The 17719-nt window shown below is 51.0% G+C and overlaps 1 protein-coding gene across 1 annotated transcript in view; it reads left to right on the forward strand.

Annotated features, from left to right (window-relative positions):
* LOC106749441 (fibrillin-1-like) overlaps window positions 1–17719 on the forward strand; it is a 60673-nt gene that overhangs the window by 21740 nt on the left and 21214 nt on the right. The window contains exons 3-12 of the mRNA XM_014628888.1: window positions 949–1134; window positions 4789–5131; window positions 5601–5752; window positions 5985–6116; window positions 8423–8545; window positions 8864–9121; window positions 9276–9545; window positions 10628–13983; window positions 15050–15667; window positions 16551–17271. Coding sequence (XP_014484374.1) covers window positions 949–1134; window positions 4789–5131; window positions 5601–5752; window positions 5985–6116; window positions 8423–8545; window positions 8864–9121; window positions 9276–9545; window positions 10628–13983; window positions 15050–15667; window positions 16551–17271 — 6159 coding nt within the window. The remainder of the gene's footprint in view (window positions 1–948; window positions 1135–4788; window positions 5132–5600; window positions 5753–5984; window positions 6117–8422; window positions 8546–8863; window positions 9122–9275; window positions 9546–10627; window positions 13984–15049; window positions 15668–16550; window positions 17272–17719) is intronic.

Raw genomic sequence — 17719 nt, forward strand, 5'->3', positions numbered from 1 at the left:
CCCCCCCCCCCTCCCATCCTCCGTGACAAATTTTCATTTGCAACGTTGTATTTTTCGTTCGATAAGCTTTAAGCGAAATTCTCATTAAAACGCAGACGAGCAAGGCCTTTGACGTTCGTTCGCGCTCATGCAAACCAGACTTTGGCCCTTTGTTCGTGGTATTCGATATTTATATCAAAACATGTACAATTAAAACGCACGTAAACGCGCAATTGAAAATTATCACGAAGAAAAAATTGAATTCACCGAAAGGCCCTCTCTCTCTCTCTCTCTCTCTCTTTCGATCCCCTTTTCTCTCTCTCCCTCTCCCTGCTCCTTCTGTATTTTTCGGCAGTTTTCAGCCACTTTGTAGGAACGAAACAAAAGTTATTTGGTTTCGCGACTCACACTCCGACAGACGCGAAAGAGATTCATTTTGTAGCAGCCACGTTCGTCCCTCCCCCCCGTTTACCGTAGGGCCACCGAGGCGCATAGTGATGCAACGAGGTGGCCCTACGGTAAAATTTTTGCGGCGTAAGCACGCGCGTCGCACACTGGGCGTCACGATGCGACCGTATATTACGTTACCGCAGAATTATTCAATTTTAATCCCACGTCACTTCGCCGACGCTCGCACGACCACGCTCGCAAGATCTCCCATGTGCTTGACACGTGTGCGTCTTTTTTCGTTTTGCCCGCTCGCTGCTGCTGCTTATTACCAGCAGTGTAAACGCGGTACCCTCCGGACCCGACGTTAGGTGTAGGGTGTAGTAGTACGTATAGCTTTAAAGCCGACGTAATTGGAAATGAAGGTAACTCGATCGCTAACTCGCGATCTCATTTACTCGGCTCTCTCTCGATGACGACGCGCGACGAAGCTCAACGAATTTCCGTCGTACCCGAGAGAGAGAGAGAGAGAGTCGTCATGGCCGGGCGTATTTGTAAAAAAGGCGTTCTTCTCGATTTCAGGGATCCTCGGCGACTGTCTTCCGCCGGAACCGCCGAAATACGGCAGAGTGATGACGAAGTATTATCCGGATGGGGTTCTGCATGCGATGTTCTGGTGCGACGAAGGCCGAAGAGTCAAGGGTCGCAAGGTGATTGCGTGCATCAACGACGGTTGGAGCCATCCCAGCCCGGTCTGCGAACCTATCGGTAAGATGTCGCATTTACTTCAACTTCTGCTTCGTTCGCGTTATACCTCGTTACACGAGAGAGATTACTCCGCGCGTCGTGGCCGCGTCTAATCCGTCCGGTGCGCGCGATCGCGCGCTGCCCAATTCGCCGCGCTTCTCCCTTCGATTCGTCGCGCCCACCATTTTCCCCGGTCGAGGGGAAAGGCGCACAATGAAGAGGAGGAGCGGGTAATGGGGTATTGAATAAAGAGGGAATCAGGAGCGAGGAATTAAATGTTCGCAATGTGGACAATGTTATGTTTCGATGAGGGAGTAGGGAAACTGCACGGGGAAACATATAATTTGCCGGCGTAGCAAATCTCGTGCTGTCGCAGCATCGATCTCGTCAGTTACCACGGCGAGACGATTGCTCTTAAGATTACCAATATTGCCGTTTGCTCACGAAAAGAAGAACAGAAATTATATAACTAATATTACAACGGTGAAATTATTTTGTCCGTGTTAAGAACAGTATTTTGCTACTTGCTGGATATATGGACGATCAATACTCTCAACAAATCTTCCTGCTGCCCAAAGGAATTTCTTTTGCCGTCCAAACACATTTTCTTTCGCTGTCACTGCCGTTGACAAACATTTGATGTACCAGCAAAATTTGTCTTCGTGTAGAATCGAGCGGATCGAAGTAACATCTGCGTAATATATTCATGCACAGAGAGAGAGAGAGAGAGAGAGAAAGAGGGGGACACATTCGTGAAGCGGACCCGCACTTCCTCGTCGGGGACGATTAGTTAGGCCGTGATCGCGATCTCCACGTCGATCTCTATAATCGCCCGCCACTCGTCGTTTCGGCTCAATTGCCATTTGCCTCGCGTTCCCGGTACGCATTCGTCATCTTCTTCGGCTGCGGGCCGCGCGACTTATCGCGATCTCTCGACGATTGCTCGTAATGCCGCGGCTGTAACCGAGCCAAATGTAACCGAGCTGTCTGGCCAGACGCGATATACGAACCGTGTTATCGTGTAATTACGATCCCCCTCGCGCTGCCGATGAAAAGTATTTTATTACACGAATCAATTAATCTCTTTTCCCCGGATATTTCCTTTTCTCTTCCTTTCCCCCCCTCTCTCTCTCTCTCTCTCTCGGCGACTCTCGGCAATATTGCGTTCAATCGTGTATGAATCCTAGGACTCGCGTTTGCTAATAAAGTCTCTCTCTCTCTCTCTCTCTCTCCCTCGTTCCCGCTCGAATTACTCTCTTTGAATTAATTAAATGAAAATTCAAGAGTGAATCGCGATCCGCGCGTATCGTGTCACGTATAATGTCGCTCGCAGTGAGTCGACGCGGCATTTATTCCGGGGGCTGATCGACGTAAGTGAATTATCCGCATGAAAGGGAGAGAGCCTAACTCCTCGTGCACCGACGCACGTACGTTCGACAACGGACAGATCCGTTTATCCGCGAGACGCGCCGACCTGACGAAATAAAGGGACATGGGGAGGACGAAACTCGCTCTTAACATTGTAATGCGAGCCGGGCGTTCGCATGCTCGGTCGAAAATCGACGATCGACCGAGGAGCGTCGATCGATGCGCGCGAACGGAGTTTCAGCGCCGGAGCTGAGCTCCGCTCCCGTCCGCCGCGATCTTATCGTCGCGCGCTCCAGAAATAGATTTGACTCTGCGTGCGTGACGTATGCATGTGTACATGACGGCGTTTCGCGTATCGAAAAACGTTACCGGTGCGACGCGAGTAATTATCGGAGGAGGAACGACTAAAAGCGCGCGGCCGGCGCGCGCGAAATTGCAATCTGCGCGACCGTCCGCGCGCGCGAGAGAAAAATTGAGAGAGAGAGAGAGAGAGAGAGAGACGTCGCATTAATCTTCCGCTCCAGTTAAGCCCGATCGGGATTATATTTAAAATCGCGGTCTTATAAACGATACGTCAGGAAGTGCCGAAGAAAAGTTTCGTAGAACAATTCACCCAGGCCGGCCGTTCCCTATGATTTATGGAAACACGACTCCACCGTTGGGATTCAATTTTCACCGATGCTCAAGTTATCGGCATATCTTAAGCCGAAGGGAAGGGGAAAAGAGGGGAGGGGGATTGGCACTGTTCCCGACTTCGGATATATAGGGTGTCCTCCTATTCTTCGCGTTTCCTTTCGAAGCCCTTCAGTCGATAGACCGAACTTTCCGTTTAATCAAGAGAAGGAGAGACGGAGGAGTGAAGAGGCGCACAGAATTTACCCCGGCTTTACTACCCCCGTGATTCCCTCCCTCGGCTATTACCAAACAATCGATTTCGCTCCCCCCCCTTCCCCGCGTGTATATTTTCGCGCACATTTTCGCGAACACGAGTCGCGACTCCGAACGATGGACACTTAAATCGGCGTTTACAAGCGCGACGTTGTTGATCGCGAACGATCGTCCGCGGTCAACCTCCCCTCGTTACATTCCGCCGGCGAGCTCGCCGGCGGGATTCCGGGGCCGGGAAAATTCGCGGAGTGGCGTTTCGGTACTTTCAGGAACGCGCCTCGTTCCATCGCGCACGTGCTATCGGCGGCACGTAATTCGCCGACATGGCATAGCTCGCATTCGCCTCGATGCAGATAAGCCGCCAAGTCATACACCGCCGCGGACGTTGCACGCATATGTATACACACGTCCTCACCCCCTTCTCACTCTCTCTCTCTCTCTCTCTCTCTCTCTCTCTCTTTGGATTTAGCTCGGCCACGGGTGCGCGCGCGGCGAGACGGAGAACGAGAAGCGAGCTTGCACGCCTGCTTGCCAAGCTTGTCTCTACTCAATTATTCCGCTCGGATGCCCGGAAGTCATTAGAAAAAACGGCGCGAGGTATTAAAGAGCGAGGGTGGAAAGAGCGACGACGAGGAGGAGGAGGAGAGGGAGAACAGGGGGCTGAAATATGAGAGAGGAATGTCGACGTAGGGACGGGCGTCACCTCGACGGCGGTGAGAGGGGCCGGTCGGCAATCATCACCCCGACCTGATGAATGATTCCCGAAAGTAATTCCCGCGAGTATTACGCGGTCTATTAAAGGGGAACGACACCGGGCGCGTGCACCTTTATGCAAACTAATTCCGGCGAGCTAACGCGCGGCCGGCCGGGCGCTTTATGCATCATCCAGGTGATACGGGAACGCGCGTAAAAGATTCATTATCTGATGGCAATCTCATCCGCACGGTAAAAGACGGACCTGTCCCGCGCACCGTCGGACTACCAGTGTATATCTGATGAGATTAATCCTCTCGCGCGCGCGATAACGTTACGCTCGAATATATATATATCTCTCCCTCTCTGGGAAACATTTTTGCCCGCTGCAAAGCGAATATCCGATTTAAAGTCCATTTGTGATGAGCGCGCGCGTGTCGACGATTTAATTAAAATTCCTTTAATTATAATTACGAAGTGAATATTTTATTTGTGCATGCGCGCGCCCGCCCGTTTGTAGTACATTCGCGCTCGCCGCCGATGTTTCGCGCGGTATCTGATAATTCCAGTGCGTCGACGAGCGGTCGGTACGGCTCGGACTTGACTTTTAATTACTTCGGCTCGCGACTCCGCCGGCTGTCGCGCCTTCAACCGTTTTAACTGCCGTGTAATCAGTAAGAAACCGCTCGGCTGACGCACGCGTCGTCACGCGTTTTGCCTGTGTAGAAGAATGGCGCTCTTTTCGCAATGACATCTTCGTCGGCGACGAGCCGGCACGGGAGGACGAGCCCCAGGAAGTCGGCTTGGTGCAAACTGCGAAGGATCGCTCGCAGAATGAATCGCGAACGGAGGAACACGGGGGGAGCGATCTGAAGAAACGCAGAAGGGCGAGGCAGCGCAGGAAGGACGGGGTGAAAAGGAGGAGGAAGACGAGCCAAGAGGAGTCCCTGTCGAGATTAAATGAGACGGTGGTGTCTCAATTAGACACCAGCTGCGCCAGGAGGATCCCCAAGAAGAGATCCGCCAAGGCACCGACGATCGAACACGCTCATAAGCCGAGATACGCTAGGTCATTGTAGCCGCATATCTTTAGATTAAGGCAAATTCTCGCGCGAGACTCCGATCACGAGAGAATGACGGGAAACACGATTAATTCGTTCCGGCCGAGGCTTTCTAAATTATTGCTATATATTCTTGGGTAATTGTACGATAATTAACGATACGTTATGACAGCTCTCAGTGCAGTATAGTTTCAAGGTCTCGGGGAAAACTCGTTTCTTTCTCTCAAGTTTTCCGCGGATTTTCCTGCCTTTTATTCCAAAGAGTGCGATGATTCGTTTAGAGAAATTGACGTTTGTTCGATTAAAAGCCACTTCTTACTTGTTATTACGCATTCATTTCTTACTGTGAGAAACTAAATCAGCGGGAAAATTCGAGGGAAACGGGTTCTTTTTCCCGAAATTTCGGAAACTATGCCCATGTAGATTTGAGCGCTCGGAGGAAGGAGACGCGAAATGACCGGGCGCATCGTTTCGTAGGAGGAGGAACGTACTGCCGCCGTATAATCGGTACCTCGTCGCGGTTTACAAGTGCGCGGATAATTATGTTTTCGTGGACTCGACGACCGACAGACTTTTTTGCAGCAACCGCACCTGGCTTGGCCGCCGACCGAAGTGCGTGAGGGAGAGCCGTAAGTCTGTTCGGATATCATTTTCGATTATCCCGTACGCCGTTGTTATATCACGACCCTATATATATAATAAGCACACACACACACACACACACACACACACACACACACACACGAGATAAACAGAGCACGCGGGCCGTTCGCTCGTAATTACATCTCCCCTCCCCCCTCCGACATGACACATCCTCTTACAGAGTCTGTTTGTCTGTTTATCGAGCGTTTACTGTCTCAGAGCCGGCGATCGATAAAGCGAAACGTTGCGATCAAGATAGAGGTGAGTGCGAGCACGTGTGCGAAGACACGCCGACCGGTATAAAGTGCTCCTGCTTCGATGGATTTCGAGCTGAGGGATCGTCCTGTATAGGTAATCCGAAACACATCCCGCTCTCTTGCACGCAGACGCAATCAACGATCGCGTATATCTCGCACTTTGGGAATTTTTTCCTTTTTTTTTTTCCGAGGGAGGAACCCTCGACACCTGATATTTCCCCCGCTATCTCATATTCCCACCGAAATTCGAACACCTACCCCCCGTTCCCTCGCGCGTCCGCCGGTATCGATTTGTCGTGTTTACTGTTTTCTACTTCGTCTTCCTCCTCCTCCCGGTGCCGCGCCAATGTTGCGTCTATTGTGCGCGAAATTATGCGATTTAACCGCGAAAATAATGTTCGTCGTTTCAACACCGGGTGTAAGGTGAAAATATAATAAATTTCCACGCGCGCTCAACCGCTCGTTCGGCGTGCGAGCCGCAATTTCGGCGCTCCCGAAAGCGCCTTAATAACGGTATTATCGGTTTCGGCATGTATCGGATTATTTAAGAGTCAGATTGCGCATATTGTTGCGAGAGATATCAATTGATATCGAGTTTGAAAGCCGCCGTCGAATTATTCGAATGTTCCGCTGTATTTACCGCGGACTTTTCCAAATCGATTTTCACGTTCTTTTTGCGCTCGTCCTAGTCTATACAGTACGCAGGAGGGGGAGGGGGAGGGAGGGGTGTTTTGCGCGTCGTATCGCTGCAATTGTAGGTCGATGATTGCCCGACGTGCAACCCGATAGTCAGTCGCCACACGTGATTCTCCGGCGTGATTAACAACGCACATCTGAAATGCCACTAAATTCATTTATAGTGGAACAATAATAAACATACAACTGATGAGAAAGATGTTTATTTTATATATATATATATTTGAGCACAAACTGAAACGAGAAGTCCGATAATCCAGTCCAAATTTGTATATTCGTGTTATCGATTTCCAACAGTTTCCACCATTTCCTGCCTGATTATGGAATATACAGGAGAGGGTGGTATTAAGGTTTTTGCAGATATTACGGCTTCTCCCTCCCCTTAATATCTCCGCTATTCTAGCGATTATTTATCGAAATCATTTATTTAGTAGCCGGCTGTTACGTAATGGCGCTAATATGCCAATAGCTGCCAATTGTTACAACGAATTTTTACTTTCGAGTATTTCGAAATGTTCTCAAGGTGCAGAGAGAAATGTTGACGGTGCTCGTAATTCTAAGTGTGACAGATATTCGTGAAAAATTTCAAGGTAAACAAAACGTATTTGTATGTATCTCGAAGAGGAAGAGTTTCCGAACCTATATTTACATGACCTTTTTTCATTCTTAAGAAGAATAGGAACGCCACCAAAGTGGGACAACCTGTTTCAGTGTCACTCTGTATATAACCGAGAACGTTTTATTCGTTACTTAACGTTTTAATCCTCTGTACACACTTCGAGTTATGCAAAGTTAAACAACACCATAGTATTTTTGCTAATTTGACTCCCCACCAAGATAGATTTGATATAACCTCAAATTTTTATGTCGAAGAGATTTTTATGTCGAAGTAGATTATTCGATAAGACAATAATTCGAGTTAAGCTTGAAAGTCTATTTGTTTTGTAGGAATTATTCTTTTAACAGTTTGTATCCACCTATCAAGTGAATTAATGTAAACATTAAAAGTTTACGTTTATTTACATTTCATTGTTGTCTTTCCTGAATATTTTTTTGAGTAAAATATATAAATATGTAAAATTCGTAGCAAAACACTATGTTTTTTTTAAAGAAAATCAATATTTTAAATCTATTTTAGTGGGAAGCTACATTACCATCTCTGTTTTTTCGACCCATTTTGTAGTGTCGCCACATTTTTATAAATAACGAATATTTCGTAAAATAATAGGGCTCTCACGGTATAGAATCAAAAAATGAAAATAATGAAGGTATATGTGAGCCGACGTTAAATATTGTAACGCGTTTTAGAAATCAAATCACATCACCTAATTGACATATAAAATTTGCTTTTATGTACTTCGATCTCTAAAACGCATTGAAATATTTAGCGTCGGCTCATACATACCTTTATTATTTCAACTTTTTGACAATAAAATTTCATAACTCTGATCCTAGAGTCGAACGAGCAATTTTGACGAATCTAATCGTTAAGTTTTCAATGTAAACTATCGATTGTTGACAAAATTATTGCACAAAATATAAAAAGGAAGCCATAGTACGACTTTCTCCTCTAAGCGCACAAACTGTTTGTAAAAAAAATGTGAAAAATGGACTGATCTCGTTGACGATTTTATCGATCGCGGAGAATTAACGCGTGCATCATCGTCGATCAATCTAGTCCTCTTCTCCTGAATGTCCTTTCAGACGTCGACGAGTGTGCCGAAGGCACAGCAGGATGCGCCGACATCTGCCGCAACGAACTCGGCTCGTATTCCTGCGAGTGTCATCATGGTTTTCAGCTCGGGGCCGACGGTCGCACTTGCCAAGGTTAGTGTCGCGAGCAGCTCTTCTGAGAGAGACATTCATTCGAGTCTTTGGAACTGTGGAACACGGCGTGTGTTACACTTTTTCTTTTTTTTTTTTTTCGACACATTTATATCGGCGCGTTACGTTGCATCCGGGATAATCGATGTGGAACATTCCGGGCGCGTGTTTCGTTCCACCTCGCCTCTCGATTTAATTCGCGCTCGCGTGGTGGTAAATATCGGGTGACACGCAAGAGCGCAATTTTTCTGTAATTCCGTACAAGTCGAGACGAAATCATCCCCTCGGCCGAGAATACACACGTGACGATGCATTGTCCAGATGTCAACGAGTGCCTCTCGAACAATGGACACGGCCCTTGCCAAGGCACTTGTCGCAATCTCGAAGGTGGCTATGAGTGCAGTTGCGCGGACATTCCCGGGTACAAATTAGCCGCCGACAATCACGCCTGCGAGGACATCGACGAGTGCGCGCTGAACAACGCAAACTGTTCCCATTTGTGCCTGAATACGCCTGGAAGCGCCTTTTGCCTCTGCCCGGACGGCTTTTATCTCACGGACAATTGGAAGACTTGTCACGGTATTGTATGGTTCACGTTCGAATTTAATTTTAAATGGATCGCCTTAATTTCATTGAATCGCGTGTCTGATCTAAGTTCGGTCGCGAAATTTTATCGCCAAATTTACAACCGGCCGACAGGTGAAAAGAATTCGTATTCGTCTTCTTTCCTCAGATATTAACGAATGCGAGATCACACCACGGATTTGCCCCGAGGACATGGATTGTGAAAATACCGTAGGATCTTACAAATGCGTCAACAAGTCGCATCCGCATAAAGTGACGAAGGTCCTGCGAGAGGAGGATTACGACGGTGAGAGTGAAAACGACGACGACGACGACGAGGACGACGATGATGACGATTACGGTGAAGAGATTACCGAAAATCCGGAGAGTGCAAAGTGCGAGGACGGCTTCAGGAGGAGCGAAAATTTGGAGTGTGTTGGTGAGTGTTACTCGGAGAACCTTAAATCCTTTTTCTATCGAAAACAACATTTTCGTAATGCACTTCATGTCGTAACGAGTGTTTCTTTTTCTTTTTTCTTTTTTGGACGAAGGGAAGATCGACGTCCCTTCCGAGCGAAATTAATCAGAATCATCATGGGAAAGTTTCCTTCGAAAAGTAACAATTACATTTATTACCGTTTGGAGGAAAAGCCCCAAAACTGAAGCACCATTTTGTTTTTTGACTCTGAAAAAAATAGGAAATTATTAAAAAAAGAATGAAGTAAAGGTAAAATTACATCATTTTGTACATTTATTATATGTCTTTACATGTTATTTTTAATCTCACATATTTTTTGAAAACTTTAAAAATTTTACGATGTATATTGCTCCTTTGTTATATGGAAAGGGATTACCTGACTTTCTTCCGGCCATCTTAATTAAACAAACCAGAAAAACAGGGGAAAATCAATCACTTGTAGCTTCAACTGTATTCTATGAAATGATACTTCACAATAAAGTTCAGGTGTGTCGGTTTACAGTACAATCTAACCTCGACTCTTCTCGCGTGGTTCAGTGGATAGAAATTGGCATAAGATTCAAAGAAACAGTTAAGAAGTTCAATAGCATCGTCGAATGAATTACTTACGGCCAGTTTGTTACTTTAATTTTCGCGGGAAAATAGCTCGATAAAAATTTCAGCGCAGCGAAAAGTCAAACGACGCTAATAATGCAACCGAACGTGCCTGCGAACGGAAACTGCCACTTCAACACTCGCTATTGTACACGGTAGACAAAGTTCATGTATTGTATCCGACAGTGTATTGTGTATTATGTACTATATATCGTCGGTTTACCACACCTGTATCAATTTTGGTGCTTTTCCTCCTCCCCTAAAAAATGTAACCGCGTGTTACCGCTATTGTTGAAAAAATAACGCCGTTGCCGGGAGGAGTAACATGTAACCACACTACTTTACAAGTCACTTTTCTCAGTAACCAGCCGCAAGCGGAGCCTTACTTTCCGCTCCCTGAGAGCTCACATCGAGCGTTTCGGCGACATTTGAAATTCTCCCACCCTCAGATATAAACGAGTGCGTCGAGGTGCACGACTGCCAGCACGAGTGCGTGAACGAGCCGGGCAGCTACCGTTGCGTGTGCCGCAGCGGCTACGAGCTCGACGAGGACGGCGTGGGGTGCCGGGACGTGGACGAGTGCGAGAAGGCGTCCCGGCCGTGTTCCCACGTCTGTCGCAACACCGTGGGCGCGTACGCGTGCGAGTGTCCGGCGGGCCTCGTCCTGGCGAGGGATAATGCGACTTGCACGGAGTCCCCGAGGAGGAGCTGCGCCTCCTCGCCGAGTCCTTGCTCGCACCGGTGCGAGGACACGGAGGACGGGGGGCCGCGATGCGCCTGTCCGCAGGGATACGAGCTGTCGGACGACCGAGCGACTTGCAAGGACATCGACGAGTGCGCCCGACAGCCCTGCTCGCACTCCTGCGTCAACCTGGACGGCGACTTCGTCTGCACGTGTCCGGCCGGCCTCGAGCTCACCGAGGAATCTAAGTTCGACTGCGCCGACGTGGACGAGTGCGACCGGGGCATCAGCGGTTGCCAACAGGGCTGCAGGAACCTGCACGGCGGTTACAAGTGCACCTGCTTCGCCGGGTTCGACTTGGACGCCGACAACAGGTCCTGCGTCGCGCTGGAAGACCCGTGCTCGCGAGACGTTTGCTCGCACGGCTGCGAGAATCACGACGGAGAGTACAGGTGCACCTGTCCGGCGGGACGTCGTCTCGAGCAGGACGAGCGCACGTGTGTCGACGTGGACGAGTGCGCGGGGGACTCGCACGGATGCTCGCACGAGTGCGTGAACGCGGAAGGCTCTTACAGCTGCGAGTGCCCGGCGGGACACGAGGTAGGCGAGGACGGCAGGACCTGCGAGGAAGTGGACGAGTGCGAGCGCGGCACGCATCGGTGCTCCCACGACTGCGTGAATCTGCCGGGGTCTTACGAGTGCGGCTGTCCCGACGGCATGTCCTTGGACGACTCGGGGAGGAGCTGCGTCCTTTCCGACAGGTGTGAACTTGCGAATTGCAGCCACAGCTGCGAACTGGATCAGGACACGTCGCACAGATGCGTCTGTCGGGACGGGTACGTTCTGCAGGAGGACGGCAGGACCTGCCAGGACCTCGACGAGTGCCTCGAGAACGAGCACGCTTGTTCGCACGAATGCGTCAACGTTCCCGGGAGTTTCGAGTGCGCTTGTCCGCAGGACATGAGTCTCCTGGAGGACGGCTCGACCTGCGAGAAAATATGTCCTCATGGGCTGCACTTGGGCGACGGTGGTCAGTGTCAGGACATCGACGAGTGTCACGAGGATACTCACGAGTGCTCGCATCGGTGCGTCAACGTTTACGCGACTTACCGTTGCGAGTGTCCTGCCGGTTGGCTCCTGGAGAGCGACGGTCTGACCTGCGCGAGAATCGATCCCTGCGTCAACTCGTCCTGCTCGCACTTGTGCTCCCCGACGGGGGCCTCGAGTTACAGATGCGAGTGTCCTTCGGGTTACTTCCTGGACGAAGATGGTAGCATTTGCAGGGACAAGGACGAATGCGAGGACGACGAGACGAACGATTGCAGCCACGAGTGCGGGAACCTCGAAGGATCCTACTCGTGCTCCTGCCCGACGGGATTCGAGCTGGGGCGGGATAATCGCACGTGCGTCGTCGTCCGAACGGAGTGTCCAGGAGTCTCCTCGCGGGGAGACGGCAACTGCACTTGTCCCGAGGGACACGTCTACTCGCAGGACGAAGACGCCTGCAGAGACGTCGACGAGTGCCAGGAAACGCACAACTGCTCTCACGGTTGCGTCAACACCGACGGCTCTTACCACTGCCGATGTCCCGCCGGCTGGCGTCTGCTGGGAGACGGCAGGACCTGCGAATCGCCGAGCGATCCTTGCGCCAAGGATCACGGTTGCTCGCACACGTGCGAGCAGGACGACGGCCGGGTTCGCTGCGGCTGTCCGGAGGGATACCAGTTGCAGGACGACGAGAAGACCTGCCGGGACGTGGACGAGTGCCTCGAAGGATCTCACGCGTGCAGTCACGCGTGCGCGAACACCGAAGGCGCTTATCACTGCGAGTGTCCCGTGGGCTACAGACTGGGCGACGATCGCAGGACTTGCGAGGACGACTGCCCGAACGGCACTCTCAGCTGCACGTGTCCGTCGGACGACGGCAGGACTTGCGTCCGGCGGAACCTGTGTCTCGTCGAGAACGGCGGATGCTCGGACGGCTGCGTCTTCACCGGCGACTCGGTGGTCTGCGAGTGTCCCCACGGGTCCGAGCTGTCGGCGGACGGTGCGACCTGCGAGAAGATCGATCCCTGCGGCCAGGACCACGGCTGCTCGCACGAGTGCGTCGGCAAGGCCGATGGCGCGCCTCACTGTCGGTGTCCCGTGGGATACGCTCTCTCGAGCGAGGACAACAAGACCTGCGAGGACGTCAACGAGTGTATCCGTGACAACGGCGGGTGTTCCCACCTCTGCGCGAACACGGAAGGCGGCGTGGAGTGCGCGTGTCCCGACAACTACAAGCTGCTGACGGACGACAACAGGACGTGCGTCGAGATAAACGCCTGCTCCATCGACAACGGCGGGTGTTCGCACTTCTGCCATCACGAGGAGGACGGCCGAGCGTCCTGCTCCTGCCCGGCCGGCATGATCCTGGACCCGGGGAATGGGACGGTGTGCGTCGACGAGAACAGGTGTCTGCGGGACAACGGCGGCTGCTCGCACCTGTGCTACCACGAGGACGGGAACGTGACCTGCGCCTGCCCGCCCGGCATGATCCTGGAGCCGCAGGAGCGGAGTCTCTGCGTGCACCGCCGGTGCGAGATCGCGAACGGCGGCTGCTCCCATTCGTGCCACGACGAGAACGGCAACGTGACGTGCTCGTGCCCGCCGGGGATGTCCCTCGTGGAGGACGGCGCTCTCTGCGTCCTCCGCGAGAACGGCTGTCTCGTCCGGAACGGCGGGTGCTCCGACATCTGCGTCTTCACCGGGGACTCGGTTTACTGCGACTGCCCGTCCGGCTATCGGCTGTCGCCGCGCGACAACGCTACCTGCGTCGACGTGGACGAGTGCCTGGAACTGTCGGACAACTGCACCCACCGGTGCCTCAACACCGCCGGGGGCTTCGAGTGCGGCTGCGACGACGGTTACCGGGGAAATCCGCGGGAGCCGACTCTCTGCGACGACGTCGACGAGTGCGAGACCGGGCTCGCCGGGTGCTCGCACACCTGCTCGAATCTGCCGGGCTCCTTCCGGTGCCACTGCCCGCTGGGATACGCGCTCAAGCGCGACGATAACAAGACCTGCGTCCTGGTGGACGGCTGCAAGCGCGACAACGGCAACTGTTCCCATCACTGTCATCAGGTAGAGGTGCGCGAATCGCCCGAATCGCGGCGATTTCAGGTTCGATTTTTCCGTGAAAGGTTCGAAACTGGCACGGCTCGATAATTTCGAATTATCGCCGGCTCGATTTCAAATCGGTCACGTCCTTCAATTGCCTTCATCTATATCGGTGAACGAATAAGCGAATAGGTCGTTGGAATTAAAAACCAGTCTTTCAAAATTATTTGTTTATTGACGACGAATTATACGTACAATATGTTCTTTTGTCAAAGAATTTGCACATTAGTTTATATATAATAATAATTATTATTATTATTTGTAAATTTTAATGGTTCTGAAAAGTGAATTTTAATAATATTATTATTATTATTATCCATTTATTAAACACGGGAAACATTTTCTTTAGTATAATATATATTTTTTTTCATATGGTTATACATAAGTTTTCAAAAAGGACTTAAGAATGAAATATTATAAATATAAATAATATAATAAACTAATACGATAAATTATTAAATAATAATATTAAATACAACAATAAGTAGTATACAGAATAAAACAGCGAAAAGGGTAGATTAAGATTATTTTCAAGTAAGGATAAGCGATTCAAGGGTTTAAATTTCCTGCGAGAGATCCGATGTATTCCAACGTGAAAAGTTGAATTATGAATTGAATTTCTGAGAGAGTCCACAAGTATGTTGAATTTAATTGATGCCGAAATATCTAAACTATCGATTACGTCTCTTACGCTAATATTTACAGTCAGATCTTATATTAAAGACGTCTCATCTTCAGACGTTTCGCCCGTGAAGCCGAAGAAACGAGCTGTGCGGCATCTGAGGAAATCTAAACTTAGGACTGAATATGAAAGCCGACTACTAATACCGAGGCTCGAATTTTAAATAGAATTTTCAATCGTACGAATCGATCGACATAACAAGTCAATAAATAAATGAGCGGGAAGTCGATAAATTCCGCGATTCTTGAGAGAAAATTATATAAATAACGGGAAACGGATCTCATGGAAATTTCGATTCGATTCGACCACGATGCGGATGCTTGATTCGCGCACCTCTGTCACCGCCAGGAGGAGGACACGAAGGATGGAGATCCGGTCACACGTTGCTCCTGCCCTCTCGGCTTCCGGCTGAAGCCGGACCGCAGGACCTGCGAGGACGTCGACGAGTGCGAGGAATTCCAGAACGACGTCGACGCCGGCTGCTCGCACACGTGCGTCAACACGGAGGGCGGTTACCACTGCGAGTGCCCGGCGGGCTACATCCTCATGCCGGAGGACAGGAAGAACTGCGTCGACGTGGACGAGTGTCTGACCAGCCGTCACAATTGCAGCCACGACTGCGTGAACCTGCTCGGCAGCTACGTTTGCGCCTGTTACCAGGGTCACTACCTGCACACCGACAAGTCCACCTGCCTGGACATCGACGAGTGCAAGGAGAGGAACGGCGGCTGCTCCCACGTCTGCACCAACACCATCGGCGGTCACTTCTGCTCCTGTCCGGCCGGCCACGAGCTGTCGCAGGACGAGACGACCTGCGTCGACACGGACGAGTGCAAGAGCGGCGCGGCCGAATGCGCGCCCACCTTCCAGTGCGTCAACACCCCGGGCTCGTGGGAGTGCGTGTGCCCGGAAGGACGAGTCCCGTCGAACGACTCGGGCAGCTGCGTCGAGTCGGACCGGTGTCGAGTGAGTGCCAATTGGAAAATAATAAGCGCGCCCTCGCAAGGGAAGTATCACTTACGGCGGTGATAAATTACTGTTGCTCGGTTGTTTTATCACTGCGAGTGCGAGTAATAAAACTGTCGTGCAACGGTCGTTCATCACCGGCCAATTTATCGCAGCCGATGTTGCTCCTTTGTAAGGATACACAGGGAAGATGGAATTTCGGGTCTGTAGATTAGATCTTATTGGGAATCTTTCCGGATTTTCGCGGTATGTCAGTCGGGACGCGATCTGCGCGCGTGCGAAATTTCTGTATTTCCCTTTGTGCTTCTCGGCTGAGCATTTTTTTCAAGATGAAATGGTTAGCTAACTTTAAAGATCTATCAATGCGTAAAGATCAATACGTAAGAATGCGAAAAAAGTGGAAGAAAAATACGGGAAAATCCGACGTCACGATCATTTCTCCGATAGCACGCATTCGTGTACGTCTATCGGAATATATGTGATATATATTCGCGAACGTGATACGTTAATATAAATAATTGATATAAGATATATCGAATTTAAAGTAAAAGGAATACGAAGGGTATTCAAAACCAATCGGCAAGTCTGCGAAGTTTAAGGATTCCGGCGTAAGAAGGTGCATAAGTAATTAAGGAGGTCCTGAAGCAGCCGTCGGAGGCGCCTCGAAAAAGTTACGCCGCCGGATCCATCTCATTCAATCCCGGGGTAATTTCGAGTAATGTCGGAAACGAAACTCGGCAGAATCCCCTCCCTCCTCGAATTTTCTCCCCGGGGGACACGTCTTAATCCTTCCGAAACGACCATCCGAAACACCGAAAAACTCTCGAGCGATCGAGCAACTCCCCGGATCGAACCCGGGCATTTATGAAGATGTCTCGTCCAGGTGAACAATGGCGGATGCTCGCACGCCTGCTTCCACGTCGCGGCTGGCGTTCGGCGATGCGGCTGTCCCATCGGCCTGCGACTCGATGCCGACGGCGAGGTGTGCGAGGACGTCGACGAGTGCGCGACCGAGAACGGCGGCTGCTCCGACGTGTGCATGAACTTCGAGGGCGGCTTCGAGTGCCGGTGCCCCGACGGATACCGCCTCGGGAACGACTCGAGGAACTGCCTCGACGTCGACGAGTGCGCGTCCGCGAACGGCGGCTGTACGGACGGCTGCGTCAATCTCAAGGGCGATTATCGTTGCGAGTGTTCGCCCGGTTACCGGCTGGCGTCGGATCGCCGGGGCTGCGACGACGTCGATGAGTGCGGGACCGGCAACGGCGGCTGCAGCCACACGTGCGTCAACACCGTCGGCTCCTTCCGCTGCGAGTGCCCGGCCGGCTACGAGTCAAACGGCTCGCACTGCTGGCTTCCCGATCCCTGCCGTCGTCGCAACGGCGGCTGCGAGCAGATCTGCGACGCCACGGCGAGCGGCATCGAGGTGGTGTGCTCGTGCAAGCCCGGCTTCCGGAAGGACGAGGTCGACGGGTCCGCGTGTCGCGACATAGACGAGTGCGAGGAACGGCGGCACGGCTGCGATCACATCTGCGTCAACAGTCCGGGCTCGTACGAGTGCAGGTGCAGGGACGGGTTTCGCATGGTGAACTCCACCTGTGTCGGTGAGTAAGAGCTCGGGAGTGTCGGGTAATTCTTTGATTAAAAATTACCCGGCCACCCGAAGGCTCGCCTGTTCTATTATATATTATCGACCGTCTTCGCGAGCTGCGAAATGTCCTTTTCTCGCGCGAGGTGAAGGTTTATAGAATGGATCGGATGGAATTTATACAGGGTGTCCTAGAACCGTCGCGTGTAAGTTAAGACAACGAATTCTCCGGAATATTCAATGACGAGAGTTTAAGTGAATAAAATATAGACCCTCGCGAAAATATCTCGCCGTTTTTATTACTCAAACCGAGAGACCGAGTGAAAGAGGATTATTAATGCGCTGTCACTCAGCAGCTGAAAGGTCGAGGGCGAGCGATCTCCGTGTGAACTTCCGTCTTGGAATGTCCCGAAGAATTCGTCACGTTAAGGACACACGAGGTGATCCTAGGACACACGGGGGGG

The sequence above is a fragment of the Dinoponera quadriceps genome, unplaced genomic scaffold (assembly GCF_001313825.1).
Source record: "Dinoponera quadriceps isolate SergipeBrazil2010 unplaced genomic scaffold, ASM131382v1 scaffold37, whole genome shotgun sequence".
NCBI lineage: Eukaryota > Metazoa > Arthropoda > Insecta > Hymenoptera > Formicidae > Dinoponera > Dinoponera quadriceps.